Source organism: Calonectris borealis, chromosome 2, assembly GCF_964195595.1.
Source record: "Calonectris borealis chromosome 2, bCalBor7.hap1.2, whole genome shotgun sequence".
Lineage (NCBI taxonomy): Eukaryota > Metazoa > Chordata > Aves > Procellariiformes > Procellariidae > Calonectris > Calonectris borealis.
The window spans coordinates 167,797,452-167,814,758 of NC_134313.1; the positions used below are offsets into that span (position 1 = coordinate 167,797,452).

Sequence of the window (17,307 nt, forward strand, 5' to 3'; positions counted from 1 at the left end):
AGCTGAAAATTATTTTGTCTTGTACATTACAATATAAAAATAATCAGAAAGCATTTTATTTACAGTTAACATACCTGAAAAACACAGGCTAGAAAAGGTAGAAAAAAAGCTATCACATTTCCAATTCCTTCATGGTCCTCCTGTTTGGATTAAAAGAAGTGACAAACAACTACATCAGCTATTGTTTTTAGCAAGTACTGCTCGATATTTTAGAACGCTGTATTTCATTAAATATCTCTCATCCTAGTTTATGCTGATTGACTGTAACAGTATTAAACAGCAAGATCAATATCATTGAACAAGATACCAAGAACTGGGTGAGGCTTATGTGACAATTCTTGCTAAATAAAACTGTGCCACCACACAATCAGGACACTTTTTTCTCCCCCCTTTTTAAAAGTTGTTTACAGTTTCACATTTATTTAAAAAAGTTTACACAAAAGCATCTAGAACAAAATACAAGAATGGAAAAAAAAAAAGATCCAGCCAGCCTGGCAAGACTAAAATATTTCTCCAAATGTTAATCTCCCTAGAAAAGAATAAAATGCAATGTGCTGCGATATACAACAGCACACATAAGGTCTAGCAGGTGAGCAATCAATTGTACATTCCCTGGACAAACAAACATCTTTCTTCTTGTGGAAAGATGTATGCTCTACTAAGCAGCAGAAGAGACACCCTTAATATGGTTACCCAAATAACTCTCTGCCTTTGACTCATTTACAGGTTTCAATTCGATCAGGATTACCTGAAATGAATACTCTGCTAGGTGAACTCCTCGAATGAGATTCAAAGCTCCACACATGATGTTCAGAACAAGCGACAGAATCCCCAGGGGAGTCACACGCTGCATTCTGTAAGTAGGGACTTAAGGGGGAGGGGGGGAGAGAGACATTAGTGAAAGTTAGCACTATTCTTTTGAGTCTTTTAACTTAAAACAACTCAAATCAGCTTATGTGGGTTTTAAACATTTTCAAAACCTTTCATGCTTGCTCCAGAGAAGACCAATTATGAATATAAACACCTTTTTTGTTGCATTACACTGTTCAGTTCTTCAGACATCTAGAAACCAGCAAGAGCTCTGGAGTACTTTTTAAACAGATTAAGGAATAGAATTGTTCTTGAGCTATTTGGCATTAATGTCTTCTTTTATGGTGCACGTAGATATTTTTCAACTGTTTATTTCAGCAGGTTAGCATACTAAACACTCTTCACAGGTCAGTGGAAAAGCTAGAGGCTTCAAGCGCCCAAAGGTCTGGGAAAGAGCTTAGATTTCTGACACCCATAGAAGCAAGACAGCAATTCATCTCTTCCTAGTAATTAACTGGTAATTATTTCTTCCCACTGACAGTTTGAGGGTTCAGACTGGTATACAGCAATTTATTTTCACCATCATAGTTTCCATATAGCATTCGGTGCCCTAATCAAGCAGTTGCCAAAATTCAGCTGCAGGAGCTAAGGATTCTGATGCTCTGCTCTTAGAATAGTTGTTGTAGGAATTGTCAAGATGGTACTACCCAGTGACAGAGAAGAAACATCTGTCACAGAACTGCTGCTCTTACCTTTGGGCCTCTCAGACTGACAAAACACGGTCAAAACTGGGGCCTAGGAATTAAACTGGATGCTATCGTTTTTGGCCTTTGAACCGCATTTTACAGTGCATTACAATGCCCTTTCTCCCAGCTTGCCCACGTTTCACAGGTAGCGAATTACCTCTCTTTCCTTTCTCACCTCCTCCACTACCACTATTTACTCTAACACCTACACACCCAAATACCATTTCTTCAGCATGTTCTAACTGATACATACCTAATAAAGGTCAAAGCAATTATCATCAATTTGTATTTAACTTTGGAATCCACTGCTTCTAATTCAGGGTTTTGGCTGTCCAAAAGCTCACCTATTTTTTTTCCCTAGCTATACTAGCTAGCTCAACAATAGACACCACACCCAGATACTCGCATTTCTTGCCATACCCTCCCTGTCCTTGCATCACCACAAGTAGAACGCTGCCAGCATAACGATAAGAATGGTAATTTGGAGCTCTGATACCAAATCCAGATCCTCTCCTGCACCAACATTCATAAGATACAGGAGAGAATGAATGAGCCCTCAAGAAGTCTCCCCAGCTCTCAGGATCTTCTGCCTCCTGTCCAGGTGTAGCCAGCTCCTGACTACTGCAGATGAACTAAGCAACACAGCAGACATCATCTCTGGCTTCGTTTCAGTGACAGATGAAACACCGTAACAGCTTAAATATTGCAGTACTGCATGGTTTAAGATAGGAAAACACTTGTGTCTTCTCCTTCAAGAGAGATTTTGACAGATGGATGTAAAAATGTTTTGTGCCAAATTAATATTGGGATATAAGTATCTTTTATAAGTGTCTATGTAATTAATTTGTCTGGCATGCATCATACATCCATAATTTCATTTCTAAAGCGGCTGCAGAAGGAACTGTATTAATTCCATTTGATATATGTCACATTATGCAGCATTACTGTATATTATTGTCATACACATGTTCATGTAAATAAATGGTGCAAGTAACCCTATCATTCAAAGGGAATTTTGCTTTTTTGCTATGCAGTGAAATTTAAGGTCCAAACAGCACTCTGAACAGAAGCTGAACCAGCATGTTTGTTCATTCACTGATCTGAGTATTCAGTTTCCTATTATTTTTGATAAATTAAATAATGTTGCAGCTATATCTCTCTCTCATGGAAATTTCCTAATAAAGACTACTGTTTCTTCTTCCTCAGTTTCTAAGGTTTACTTCAGAAGCATACAGCGTCTCTCAAACAAAGAAAAATTATCAAGCACAAGTGTCATTCATTGTACAGGATCTTGCAAACTCTATATGTCAAGAGTTTCCAGTCCCCAGGGAAGAAGAATGCAAGCGTCAGTATACTGCTTCTGCAGGCTGAAGACCACAGCATGGAATATTATGTAAAAGTTTGTCCAGTAGGATAAAAAGAATTGCTATCACAGATGCAGGAGAGATTACAATATTCAGTTGCTCAGGGTTCAGATTCTGTGAAAACTGATCTTTAAATTGTTTGCTGTGGAGCTTTATTTCTGCTATATCATTCTGAGGTATAATTCACAAAATGAAATTGCACAGAACAAGTGAGATGGGTACTGCTAGGGAAAAATTATTACACTTCCTTGTGTGAATTCAATCATATTTTTATAAACAGAATTTCATACTAGAACTGCTTATTACATTAAATAAGGGAACAAGACAGTACAACCACTCTTAGTCCAAGACAGCACAATTTCGCACAAGCACAATTAAATGCTAATTGGGATTCAAACTGATTTGACTCTTCAAGTAGAAAAGCTGGGCACTTCAGAGTACAAGAACCATACAGAAGATGTTCTGAGGACTGTGGATTATCTAGCACCCAGGAAAAATGCATCTGCAGGTTTGAACATGTACAGAACAATTCTGTGAAAACACCCTCACACAATGAAGAAATGGAAGTTTCCGCCTATAAAAGATTTTCTGAGCAGAGGCCTCTGGCTATTTAACCAGAGACTGACATGAATGCCTGTATCACGCTCCGTTCTGTCTCTTCAAGGCATAGCACAACAAGGGTTTGACAATGAGTCACATACTCAAAGCTCCAGATAAAGACAGCACCAGGAGTGAAAAATGAAATCAGACTCAAACATTTTAAAATAAAATACAAGCACACAAAAGACAGATGTGAGACATCTTCAAAAAAACACCTTAAAAAGGACTCTGTGAAGGACTCCCTGTGTGCCTACAAAAGACTAAGAACATTCATCAAGGGGAGCACAATGCTGCATAATTTAACAGCGTGCTTACTAGACGAATAGCACAAGTTGTTCTTCTACTTCATAGAGCCAGTTTTGATGTGAAAACTCTCCCTCTTCACAAAAAGCTACTTACACTTCACATTTCTTCTGTATGCATACCCCACTGTCCTTTATCAGCTGTGCCTGTATTGAGACACAAGGTGAGGCTTTTGCAACAACAGCTGAGGTTGTGTAGATGTTGATCAAGGATACAATGCTAGTGTCTTTCTAGCAAGAATTGGGCTGAGTTTAGTTAACAAAGGACGGAACAAACAGAAGAAAGAATTAAAAAAAAAAAAAAAAAGTGAGGAGGCAGGGGAAGCTCTTGTTCCTATATGTACTAACAAGGACAAAACTGCCCTGACTTTTCAGACTCCTTTCACACTAAAATGAAGAGCCAGGGGATGTGATCACACAGCTCAAAAGAAGACAGGAACCAGCTACAACCATGTAAGGAGACTGATGTTTTGATCAATCCACTGATTGATCTATCTTCACCATAGAATGTAGGCACAATTAAATTCTGCTCTCCTGCAACCATAACCCTTCAACTTATGCTCAAGAAGTCTCCTGTATAGAAGAGCCATAATACAAATAACATTAATATGGGAACAAACACTATCCACACAGCTAAACTTAGAGCTGCAAAGTGGGATTCAGCTGGTAGGTAATGATGAGAGGAGAGAGACATAAGCCAAGAAAGCTGACTCCAGCTGAGGGAAACAGATGATCATAAATATGATCCTTAAAATAAAGGCAGAACAATCTGTAAGATTATTTGGGTTAGACCAGAGAGAAGAGCCAGAAATACAAAGCCAGATGGAAAGTAAAAGAAAGCAAATTAAGAATATGGGGGAACTGAAAATGTATTTCTGGTCTGTGGACACAGACTAGCTTGCAAATGTTTACTGGCACTGAAACTGTCCACACTACTGCAAAGAATTTCTAAGGTCTGTCACATCATGAAAATATTTAACCTTCAAGCACAGTTCTGAGGAGCACTCACAAATCTGACTGGCAAATAAAATGTGTTCAATTCTATTTTTATTTCCTCTTGGCCACTGCCCCTTTATATTTTAACTTAAAATACCTATGTCAAATTAGATTCCAGCTCATCCATCAGAAACAGTATGACTGAGTAACTGGAACTTAATTTTATTAGTGTTTCATAAGCCAAGAACAACAGGAAAAAAAAAAAAAAGAGGAAATACAAGCTCATGGCACTCCAGCTGCATTTAAACCACCATGCTAATAGGATTAAAAGCGTTTCATTTCGTAAAGGAAGTACGCAGGACTTTGACTACGCAATTGAAACACAAATAAGAAGATACCAATTTTACAACAACTAAATAGAGGTTAGTACTTCTAAAAGCAGGTAAAATGTCAGTATTCTTTACAAAAAGATCCCTTGTCAAGTCTCTATGTGTTGTTTATACAGATACACATATCCTTTTTCAGAATTTTAGTCAAATGCATTAAATTTTAAAGAATAAGGTAAAAGGAGAAACAAAGAGGGGAGAAAAAGCCAAGACAGACAGTCTGAGAACAAGAGTTTTACCCTTAGCTCATATTCTTCTCATCTTTTCTTTCCTCAAGGCTGAAGCAACTCATTCCGACTGTAATTATGTATCTTCTATCAGAGTTTGCAACAAGTAATGAATTAGTGGAGCTTCTTTTGTCATAGGAAATTTATCAAACAACTATTTTAAAAGCAGGAGAATTTAACATAGAAAACACCAAGTCCAGTTACGACTAATTATCCAGAGAGAGAAGCTGATCTAAGGCTGGAAAAAAAGACACTGCCGTGAGACCTTAAAGGCTCTGATGCATACCTGCTATAATCTAAAGACCGTATGTTGTTTACTATAATAGAAAGGCAGGCTTTTTTCTTGGGTTTCATACACATGATACATATATTTCTCAGTGCAAAAGGAACCACTGCTGTTACATGTTTTTCTGTCATTTGCCAAGTTAGGTTCAGGAAGTCTACTGTCACCTGTGTGTAGTAGTAACTTACCAACCTCCACATGAACGCCTGCATGCCCACCGTTAGTCATCCCATTCATCAGCTCTGTATCCTCCAGTTTCAGCTGAACCGGGGGCCGGAACTTCAGCTCCTCCTCAACCTTCTCCCAGTTGGCCTTCGTTCGAGAGCCACTCGCACAGTTAAAATGGCATTTCACTTTCTGAATAACGTTATCTGAAACAATATAAAAACATGCTTCAATTAACTCTGCAAAAGTTAAGTGCTTTAGGTAATTGTTAATCAAATCATGGCATTCTTTTTTGATTGTTTTTCATTTCTTCCTTCTTTTCTTTTTGAATAAGATTCCACTGATGGTTAGGGAATAACTTTCCTACGTATTTCATATTGCACCCACTCCGTTCTGGATACTTTAAACCCCAACATCCTGCCTGCTGGTGGACTGAAAACAAGCTTTTATATTCCAGGGTAGATGTAACGCATATCTTAAACTACCCATGAACTACCATGAGAAGCAATTCCACATTGTGTTTTAACAATGTCAAGGATTAGATTTTCTAGCACAGAGATAAATTAATTCAACCTATATTTGATTCAGGAAGCAACTCTGACTGGCAGAGGCAATTCCACAGTGATTCCACCAACGTCCAAGCCACAGATCTATGTACAGATCACCCTGCTTCATCTCTCACACTTTAAATTTAATACCATTTGCAAGCAAATCCCTTTCCACAAATGTGGCTGCTGCTTTGACAGGAGTTGCACTGAGACTAAGTGAAGAATTTGTCCAAGGACGAATTGCTCACACCTCCAGAGCTGAAGTTCCTGACTGTGGATACTGCTACTTCCTATTTAATTGTGCAAAGATATTGGCAAATTCAAGCTATTTCAAATGCTTAGGGAAATAAAATGCAGAAACAACCTATAAGTAAAATCCGTATCCTTAAGATATCGTTACCATAGGTTGGCCACAGCTACTACTGGATGTGATACATATGGAATAGCTTAAGCATGAGTTTTGAGACCACACAGGAGGACTTTATGTTGTGCTAGAATACACAGTGTCATAAGCATTCTTTAGTGAAAAATCCTGTATTTTACCTTAAGTCAGTCTGCTATAATTATCTGTAACTACCAGGCAAAAGGCTAAGATCTTATGCATCAAGTGCATCTTAGATGCAACCACAAGAAAGAAAAAGGAAAAAGAAAACAAAACAAACAGAAAAACCCACAAAACCAAAAAAAACCAAAACCACACAGCAACATTAGGTAGACTCAGTAACAAAATACAGTATAATAGTAAAAATGAAAAAATAGGCTCTTTAAAAAGAGCCTTATGCAATTAAAAGAGGCTATAAATTCTCAAATTCCTATTCAAGTTAAAAAAAAAAAAAAGAGTAATTTGGATCTCAACATAAAATTACATCATGCCTGGAGTGTGCTCTGCAGGGAATCCAACCAACATACAAGATGGATGTATAATATGCTTTCCTTGTGGATTTCTCAATCCTTTAAGCATAAGCTTAACACTATTACTGAAATCTGGATAGAAGTGTGTTAACCCACTGCAATATCTTATCCTTTCCAGAAGAGAGTTTCTCACTGTAAAGGAATTGTCTTTTTCAAACCTGTAAGGTTCAGTAGAGCAGTTGCTACTTGGCAAGATAACCATTTATATCAGGTTAAAAAAGAAACACTAGGCATGATTATGAAGTAGTATGTGAATCTAATTCATACCAGAAGTAAAGCTGCCCACAATGATCTATTCTGTCTCCCTTTTTTCCTGTACCCATCTGCCTCCACTTGCCAGATTTTTTTTTTAATTAAGTTAGAATGCGTTTGAGATGTGGATTTCTTTTTCTTCTGTGCTTGTTTATTAATCACCACAGCATTTTGTTCATCTATTACAGGCGCTCTCAGGAACTGCAAAACCAGTAATCTAATAGTTTAATGCAGTTACAAGATCTCCCCCTCCGCCTACACATGCATGCAAAGGCACACACACAGATACATTTTTATGATCAGGTTTTGGCCAGGAGACATTACTTAACATCATAAAAGTAGCAGACAAAGAATTCCTACTATTAGAGAACAAAGTTACAAACCAAATTCAAGAAAAGCATACGGTCTGGAAGCTAAACTGATGCTTGTTGTATCATAGGAAGCAGCAAATTCCCACTGAAGCTCTTCCAGGAAGCAAAACGCCATGATGGTTGAGTAATTGCTGGAACAGATTGCCATGCAGGCAATATCCCCAGAAGAAAGGAAACTGAAATAGGAAAAAAAAAAAAGTAACATCAACATAAAAAGGTACAAAAGTCATGCTGAACATGAGAAGTAAACTGTGCTTTCTGTCAAAACAAAATGTACAGACTGTGCTGAAAGAGCAGACTGCAAAAAATATATTGTTCACACTGCTGTAATAGTCCTGCAGCCCCTGTAGATCTAACACTTATTCTTAACTCATTCAGTATGCCTTGGCATACTAAAGATCACAATACAGATTTTATTAAATTGCTGCATCAGTAAAAATTGAGGACATTTTCTCAGGCTGGCGTTAAATCATGTTAATAAGAAAAGAGATGGCCAGAAAACATCACAGGCAAGAAGATTTTGAAAGAAAACACAGTGACTTTCCACTAACAAAAGTAAAAACAAGCAAGCAGATGTATTCCTTGCTCCCCACGAATACGACAACTTCATATTAACAGCAAGAGATATTTGTTAACTTGCACAAACCAAGATATTCAAACACTGTCACTGCTAAGTCATCTGTAACAAATAAAGACGAGTTTGTATCAGAAACAGCACAATAAAAATTCTACTCCAAAAGGGGTCCCTCTAACACTGAAGCCACATTTATGCAGAAGTTTCCACTTACAGATAGCCCAAAAACCTTGTAGGAAACTTAATAGGGGATTCATCTGACCAAAATGTAGGCATGTACTTAAGGATGAAATAAATCACTCTCGTCTAGGCTTCACTAAATAAGATGAGAGTCAGGGCACCTAGTTCAGATGTCAGCACTCATAATGTAGATAGCTGAACTTCCACAGTACCCACCATAATTATGGATTTGTAATTATCTCTGAAAGAAGACTGAGAAAATCTTCCTTTATAGGTTAGCCATTTGTTAGCAATATTTCAGTATAAAACCAAAGCTTTGAAGCCAAACAATTACTCTCCGTATTTTCTCTCTTTTCTACTATTTATATATTTCATCCCTCTCATACAGAAATGCTCGTGATTTCTATTTTATCATATTTCTATTTATTCATTGTACTATGTACTTGGGATTTATGGTTTTGATTAGCTCCGTTACAGCCTAGTTACACTGGGTACGTTCCCTAAATTCCTCTTGCCCCAGCTCACAGCTGAGGATCAACAACATGCCTGCGTAAAACTACCTTTTCCCAGTTGTCAATAATTTATAGCCTTTTTGCCACATATCTGTTTGCACTCTTCTCATTTCAGAGCCAGATGCATACGTACTTCTGTAGAGGTTACAGAAGATTAAAAGCAGTAGAACGTGTTAGCATTAAAGGGCACAAGTTCACTTTGAGGGAAAAGGAATTAAAATGCTAATCTCTGCTTTTCCAATTGATTCAGTGTAAGTTCATGTATCTTCTTTCTCCAATCACTACCGCAAAAAGGGATACTTAGTTTTAGCTCAGGGTCACTTTAAAGTTTTCTTACAGCGTTCTTAAGAATGCTTTCTTACGCATTTCTGGTAAGAAAAAAAAAAAAACAGAAATGCGATCACAAGCTAAAACTCATTTTTAGAGCTAAACTAAAATCAATAGTAAACAAAAATTCTCATCTCTGAATGAAACCTTAATTTCTTAAAATAAAGAGTAGCAGATCATTCTCCAATAAATAAAAGCAAAGATTTATAATTTATAATACTGGCTATTGTCATATATGCTTCGGGCCTCCTCAAGACACACGCATCAGCCAGAGCTTCTAGAGACTTGAACCCTGCTGGTATTCAGAAAATGCAGTGGGCAGCAGTAGGAGGGAGTCAGGGCAGTTCTGTGCAAGCCAGGACCAGAACTGTAGGAGCCCGAGAGAAGGCATCAGCAAGACTTGACAATCACTGAAGAAAAGAGTTTGGGGTTTAGACTAAACTAAGTAATTCCTAGGCACTAGGATGTCGTCTTAGAAGGTATTTGTAGATGTCCAAGATACTCCAATTGCTAATAGTAACAAGTACTGTCCCTTGAGCAGAAAGCATTTGCTACAAAAAATGACAACTGAAATAAGCAATTCTTAACATACGCTCACTAAACTGAACAGGAGCCGTGTGGCTGTGGTGCTGAGAAATAAGGTTTCAAAATACCGTTTGGAGGTAACAATCTAGACATGCGTGGTGGGATTTCAGATTGGAGTTAGGCACTATGGAACATACCTAATCCTTAAAGTTCAACTAATCCCCAGGACAACCATTTCAAAAATTAAAGTCAAAAAAATAAACAATCAAAAGCAGGGACTTACTGTATGTTAAGGTCACGTCCTTTTGCCGTGCCTCGACTTGGATACTGTGCCAGAATTGAGGATAATGCCTTTAATCTCTTTCTGCATTCCAGAAAGTCCTGGTTGAAATGAAAATCTGTGGAGGCTGAGAGAGGAAGTCCATCCCTCACCCGCACCACACAGGCAAAGAAGATCATGGACATTCTCCACTGGAGTACTCATGAGGACAACCTGAAAATTAAATATTCAGTTAGGTTAATGGCACATTAATGGATGTGCTATTAGTTACTTACAGTCCAATATGCTAGCCAGAAATATGTCAAGGTAAGAGTTTATTCACCACTGCTACTGAACAGTACCTCTTGTAACACCACTGCCATTGAAAGGCAATCAAACTGTTCTCAAAGGTCACAGCTGTGTGCATTTTCTGCCTCTCTCAGAGAAAAAGGTGAGGCAGGGGATTTGACAGGGGAATTATCTACCTGAAAAATATCACTATTTTCCCTCCTTCTGCTTTACCTCATGTATCAGAAATGAGTAAAGTTCTTAACTTTACCGAGTAAAGTTCTTAAAGGTATTTATGGAAACTGGCTAACTCCCGCTGCATCTTTACTAGTGCTGCAAATAGTTGCATTAGTGTTGCAGTTGTCTGATTTTCTACTATAACACACAAATACAAAAATAAATTTTAGGCTACAGCCTGTCAGGCTCTTTTTACAGAATCAACTAGGACTAAATATAGAATAAAAGTTGCCCTCTCTTGACTTCTTACTCTTTAAAAATCTCCCATGAAAAGTTATTATCGGGATTTACCTGGTACATTCAGGACACACACGAGATCTGTCCTTCAGACATACCATGAGTATTCAGTGCAAGATGTTAGAAGACTAACGCAGCAGCTCACATAATCTCTGAAAGACAACCATAATGAACATTTTAGAAAACTAACTAATGACCTATATGTATATACATATTTACAATGTAAAATCTCCTGTGCAGTGGGTAACTAGCACTACTAGAAACTATTTTGCCTGAAGGAAAACAAACAACTCATTTCTTTTGTCCAATATATCAATTCCTAGATGTATTCAAAGACACTATGAAATGATATGCAAAACATTTCTGATGCCCCAATCATTGTTTTTAAGTTATCCTAGCTTCCTGTAAAAGAGCAGCTCTAAATCAGCAGATTTTAAGTTATTATCACAAACAAGTCAAAGAAAAAAAAAAAAGGCAAAAAAAAAGCATAAGGAAAAAAAAGAAAAAATAAAAAATCACACTGTGAACTCAAACTTTGGATAGAACGACTGCTTTAAACAGTCCTGTATCAAACAATTCATTACGATGCTCAAAGTTTCTTTGAAACATGTGTCTCATCATCAAGTGCTTTGCTTATCTAAGAAGGTAAGAGAGCAAAGCCTCTTCTAGTTCAGGCATTCATAAACTCTCTTGCCTGTAGAGCTCCTCTAATGTCTAATACGGGTTGAGTTCTTACCACAAGCGGCACTAAGAGAGTCTCGTTTCTGCTCCACAGGAATCATTTCCACATAACTTGTAGGAACCATCCCTCTGTCAAAGGTGGCTGTAATTTGCCAGCATGTTAAAGCAACTAACAATTGCCAGAGGAATTGACAGAAAGCATAATTGCACATAACTTGTTTGCTTAGAAAAGGAAATTAAATCTACAGAAGATTACACATCACTTGACAAGTGTTATTTTGAACTGCTTGGAGTTTAAGTGGAGATTAAAGAAGAATTAGATGTTAATTTTTTTTCACTATCCCTCTCACAGTTCTCCTCCAGTAGCCATTTGAGTTGTAACATCAAACTAAGCTCACTAATTTCATTTCAGTATGCATCAAAAAGAATTTCAACAATAATCAAGATTATTATATGTCAACTTGAAACATCACATCAATCTTCAATGTATTGTGCTAGTAGCCATGAAAGAAATGGTGCAGAAAGCTGCTTAAACTTTAACATAAAAGTGAAATTAAAACAAAAAAGAAAATTGCCAACTCAGAAATATTAACACAGTCAACTTTTAAGTACGGTTGCTCAGAATAGCACTGTTTTATGGTCAATGGTTGGTAACGCTGATGAAGTATAATTCCAAAATATCCCACCTGACAAACATCTCAGAGGCAATACATTGAACACTCTCATTTACCTTTCTGAAACAGCCAGAAGATGACCAGGAAAATGGAAAGGCACCAAACTTAGAAACCAAAGACATTTTCTAAAATGGATCTAGCCTATGAAATTATTCAACTCACTATGCCACTAACAGCAAGAGTTTAAGATTAAAATATATATATATATTTATCACTAGGGATAACATCACCTATAGTTAACCAACTGCACATATAAAGGTATACAACTTTCCTAGACATACAAACCGTCATGCTTCAGGGCATAAGGCTTTCACTAACTGCCCATCAGAGGGATTCTCTGCTCTCCTGTGAAAGATCTGGTATCAGTCACCATCAGGCAGACTTCCAAATTAAATGCCAGACTTCACTGGAGAAATGAGTCAACACTCCTTCCCTGGAGAATACACCTGCTGTAACGTACTATCAGACTATCACTGTTGTATTCATCCAAAAGGCTTGATTTGTTTTTTGTTTTTTTTTTTAAACCTACCTGCCTGTGACTTTTTAGTTTTGCTGCCTAAGGAAACAAAGCTCACACAACCAAGCTGTAAGTGCAAGTGGGATAGATATCTTACGTGCCTTTTGGTTTTGTGAAAATAAGCGAATGTGTACAAAAGAAAGGTACATCCCCAACAGAGAGAAAGGCTGACGCAGTGACTCTGACCTTAACAGAGAGCAGGTGAGCACAACCTTAGAGCAAAATGACTGGAAACGTGTTCACTGGTTCTGCTTCTTACAGAGCTCCCATTTACACAGTCTAAAGGAAGGTTTGCATAGGTAACACCCTACTCCCCAAAAGATCAAAAAGGTGTGAGATTTGAGAACAGTACCTGTAAAGACTTCTGAGGAGTTAAAAAAAAAAATATACAAGTTTTTCATAATTCAGGGGTTTCTTTCAAATGTAGCACAGGCTCAGCTAAAAGAGGCGAGAGCCAACATCACCCCGCAGAAGAGGGCAAAGCCTAAAAATAAATTCATGCAACTGGTTCACCTGTCTTCTGTGTAACTCCTATCACCAACCACCTATCACTCAAACTCATCTAGCCTTTCCTTTCCTTTTCCACATTCCCCCAGCCCACCTACTCTGGCACTGCCCCTCAACGAGGCTCTGGGTTTTCTTTTTGCTTTTTCACAAGCCTCTTGTTACTTGCACATTGGAAGGTGTTCTGTGCCCGTGGCAAATAAGAGTTACTATGTCACCTCCCTCGAAAGTTTAATTACTTGCAAGCCAATTTTGCCACGTCAGCTGTAAGTGACTGCATATCACAACTTACTGGACTGATCAAGGTGTGCACATAACCAAGGAAATCTATGATCTTACTATTTCAGATCAACCCACCCTTTCCTCCTCCAGTCTCTTTCTGTTTGCACATGATTAGCAGCCCAAAGTATCTGCAACTGACTTTACGTGGCAGGCCTTTGAACTCAGGTCCCGAACTTTGACAATGTACTTGTGTCTTTTGATTAAGCAGATATCGAATATTGCGGTATTCAGAACTAATAACATCATGTCAGCCCAGCTATTTTCCCGGCACAAAGCATGCAAAACCTTGAGAAATATTTTAAGTGATTGTTTCAGAAGAACAAGTTATAATTTATGACTGAAGTAAACACAGATTGTTTTTTCATTATTTGAAGCACCTGTACATCTAACAACACTTCAGAAGAAAACTGTTTAGGGTAGCACTCACATAAACAGCACATATTTACTGGTCTTGTAACAAACAAGACTCTTCAGGGTATGCCCACAGTAGGCATCTAAGTTGTCTGAAGCGCAGTTCCTCCATCCCTTGCTTCCTAGGTAGTGGCCAGCTCTCTCCAGAGACTACGTAGGGATTATTAAGGCAGCCTTAATCAGACCTCTTACACTTTACTACACCGTTACGCAAGCTCTTTCAAATAAGAAGATTAGACCCAATTCACAAGCGCCACACTTCTCCAAATGCTAGACAAACTCCTACCTTATTGTCTCAATCTACTCAAAAGGCTACGAAAGCAAATGCAAACCCGTACATAGTTCATGGAGGGAATTATTTTAAAAATACTGTTCTTCGAGAAATTATTTTATCTAACTATCAAAAGCAGAAGTTTCCTTCTAAGAATGACATAACACTAACAAGGAATGTCTTGTTACCAGGATCGCTCTCAAGCGTTCGTCTTCTCTCCCTGTTCAGAGTCACATCTCTCTTCTTTCTAGAGGTGGCACAAGGGACAGTTTCAAACCCAACAACATCCAACTATTTTGTCAAGTTCTGATCTTCCTACTGACAGAAGAGCAGAAAGCTTTAGTGAATGTTACCACAGTCCAGGAGGCTCCTGAAGCAGCCTGTGAAGTTTTTTGGACACGTGATAGCTTGATACATGATCGTAACTACTGCACCTAATGCATCTTTCCTCAGGCGGGTGAGCTTCAGAGGGAGTCACAGAGAGCTACAGGGGGGATGCCAGAATACGAAAGAGATTCAGGTTGACTCAATCAAACACAAAACATTTAACAGAGCTGCAGCTCAAGCCCTGGTTTCAGTCTCAACCAGCACGAAGAGAAAAGGAATTGAGACATGGTTCATGAGGGAGAGTTACTACTTCTCTGCAGGATCACGAGGTGGAATTTATCCTCTTTTCACATACATAAAAAAGCAAATCTGAAATGATGTTAAATTTCTCATCTTCTAAGACTGCAGTAATGGCATCCATCTGCTTCTTCCCAATTGCTCTCCCCCAATGCTCACGGCAGTGCTGACCAAGCTACAGATATCACAGACCTACAGCACAACAAGAGCCACTCTCCAGATTCAGCAGTGAATAAAAACAATTTAAAAGCATGATGCTATCCCAGCTTTTAAAACAGGATTTGTGGATATCAAGAGCCTATAGGCTATATAAACCCTACAGGCTTTATTCTTATCCCCAAAGGGAACCACATAGAAAACCCTTACCATCACAAATCTCCTGTCTACACATACTCCTATGAATTACCAGAAATAACGTGTGTTACACAAAACTCAAACCCCAGCATTCAGCTCCCCCATCAACCGCACTGCCTCAATGGACAGTCCTCCTAACCCTTGCCCAAACCACACCGTAACAACTCTGTAAGGCTCTGAAGCTCTCCCCCTAGATTAATCTCTCAGAAAAATCAGCCACCATATCTGCTCCCGAATACGCACCCACCCCCACCAACCTGCACCCTGAAGCCTCCTAAAGGCTGAGCCCACCAGCTCATCTCCGTACCTTCACCAGCCCACATAACTCAGGACCCTTCCGATATCCATCCTGTTCCACTCACCACATTACACACACCTAAACTCTATTGACCCCTCTTCTCCCCCACATTAAGACTCCCAAAACCCCCAAAAGCACCCCTTTCCCACACTCTTCAATAAACCCAGACACCTTGAAAGCCACCCCCCTCATCAGGGCACTCTTTCGTACTGACAAGTCTCCCCATACACCCCTCAAGCACCCGACACCCCCAAATCTTACTCCCATCCCAGCTCACCTCAAGACATCCCCAGCCCAACCCAAACCCTCCTCAGAGTCCCAAGTCCTCCTCCCCCTACACCCCTCAAGCACTCCAAGGAACCCCCAAATCCTACATCCATCTGACAGGACCCCCACCCCAACAGGCACATGACCCCCGCTCACCCCCACATCCCCCAAGACCCCACCTCCCCTCAAGCACCCCAAACCTCACTTCCCTGCCAGAGGGCCCCACATTACCCCTGCTCACCCCCCCGGCCCACCCCCTGAGGGCCCATCCCTCTCCCCCCACACACCACACACACACCCCGGAGCGGCACGGCCCGGCCCCGCCCCCGGGGACCCAGAAGGGGACGGAGGAGGAGGAGGAGGAGGAGGAGGAGAGGCCCCCCCCAGCCCGGGACCCCTCCGCCGCTCACCTTCCCCCGCCCCTCGCCGCGGCCCCGGGCCTCTCCCACCTCACGGCGACGGCGGCACCACAACACTCCCCGCCCCGCCCGCTTCCGCCCACAGAGACGGCGGGTAGAGTGTCCGCGGCGCGGGGCACGCCGGGACGGGGGAGGCCGGTTGGAAGGCCGTGCCCCGGCCCCGTTAAGCACCGCCGGGCGAGGGGCACGGCGCGGGGGTGGCGGGGCCCTGGGTGAGGCCGCGGACAGGCCCCGCAGGCAGCGGTGGGCCGGGCTCGGGGCCTTGGCTGGCGGTGGCGGCTAGAGCCAAGGCCGCGGGGCTGTGGTGATTCCCCGGGGGCTCCCTCGGCGCCGGGCCGGGGTCGCGGCCCTCCGCAGGCCGCGGGTCGTCAGGCGTGGTGAGGGCCGGGCATGGGCCTGAAGAAGAAGGCCAGCCGCCATGGCAGCGGCGGGGCAGCGAGGTCGGGGCGTGGGCTGCGGGTGCCGTCGTCCCCTCCAGCCGAGGCTGTGGGAGCCACGCTGGAGCCCGGGCAGCAGCCAAGGGAGAGGGGAAGGCGGTGAGGGTGTCATGGTGACACAAGGCACGTAGGCTTGGGTGCCAGGTCAACCGCGGAGCAGTCTTACCAGGCTCCTCTGGAAGCCGTTGGCTGAAATAAAACTGAGCTCTCCAGCTCAGTTCTTGTGCTGGTGCTTCAAGAGGAACTCTGTACCGCTGCGCATCCTAGGTCACAGCTGGGTTTTTCTTTTTAATTAAGAGCTGCTGCAGAAGATGAACGGGGATTCAAAGTAGATTACCCTTCTTCCTTCCTTCTGGTGGTGCCAGGCATAGAAAAAAGTGGGGCAGCTCCACATCTGGAATGATACCTGTGCCTCCTTGCAGGCGTTGTGGCAGTAACACACCGCAGGCGCTCTTCTCGGGGGACCTTCATGTGAAAAAACAGCAGAATAAAAAGAGTGGAAAAAAGTAATACTGAACATGGGAGCT

The 17,307-nt window shown here is 40.9% G+C and overlaps 1 protein-coding gene across 18 annotated transcripts in view; it reads right to left on the reverse strand.

Annotated features, from left to right (window-relative positions):
• Positions 1 to 16,426, reverse strand: part of SEC22C (SEC22 homolog C, vesicle trafficking protein) — a 37,913-nt gene extending 21,487 nt beyond the window's left edge. For 6 of the 18 annotated variants that reach the window (XR_012672753.1, XR_012672755.1, XR_012672754.1 and 3 more), the window contains exons 1-7: positions 16,335 to 16,420; positions 11,096 to 11,193; positions 10,304 to 10,513; positions 7,915 to 8,078; positions 5,843 to 6,025; positions 749 to 867; positions 75 to 140 (exon numbers count right to left, since the gene is read on the reverse strand). Coding sequence is in view for 15 of the 18 variants with exons in the window: in XM_075144306.1 (XP_075000407.1) it covers positions 75 to 140; positions 749 to 867; positions 5,843 to 6,025; positions 7,915 to 8,078; positions 10,304 to 10,485 (714 nt within the window). In the remaining 3 variants the exon portion in view is untranslated. Of the gene's footprint in view, positions 1 to 74; positions 141 to 748; positions 868 to 5,842; positions 6,026 to 7,914; positions 8,079 to 10,303; positions 10,514 to 11,095; positions 11,194 to 11,777; positions 11,865 to 14,552; positions 15,640 to 16,334 lie in introns of those variants that run through there. The other 12 variants (XM_075144299.1, XM_075144298.1, XM_075144295.1 and 9 more) reach the window with 12 other exon arrangements.
• Between the last annotated feature and the right edge of the window lie 881 nt (positions 16,427 to 17,307).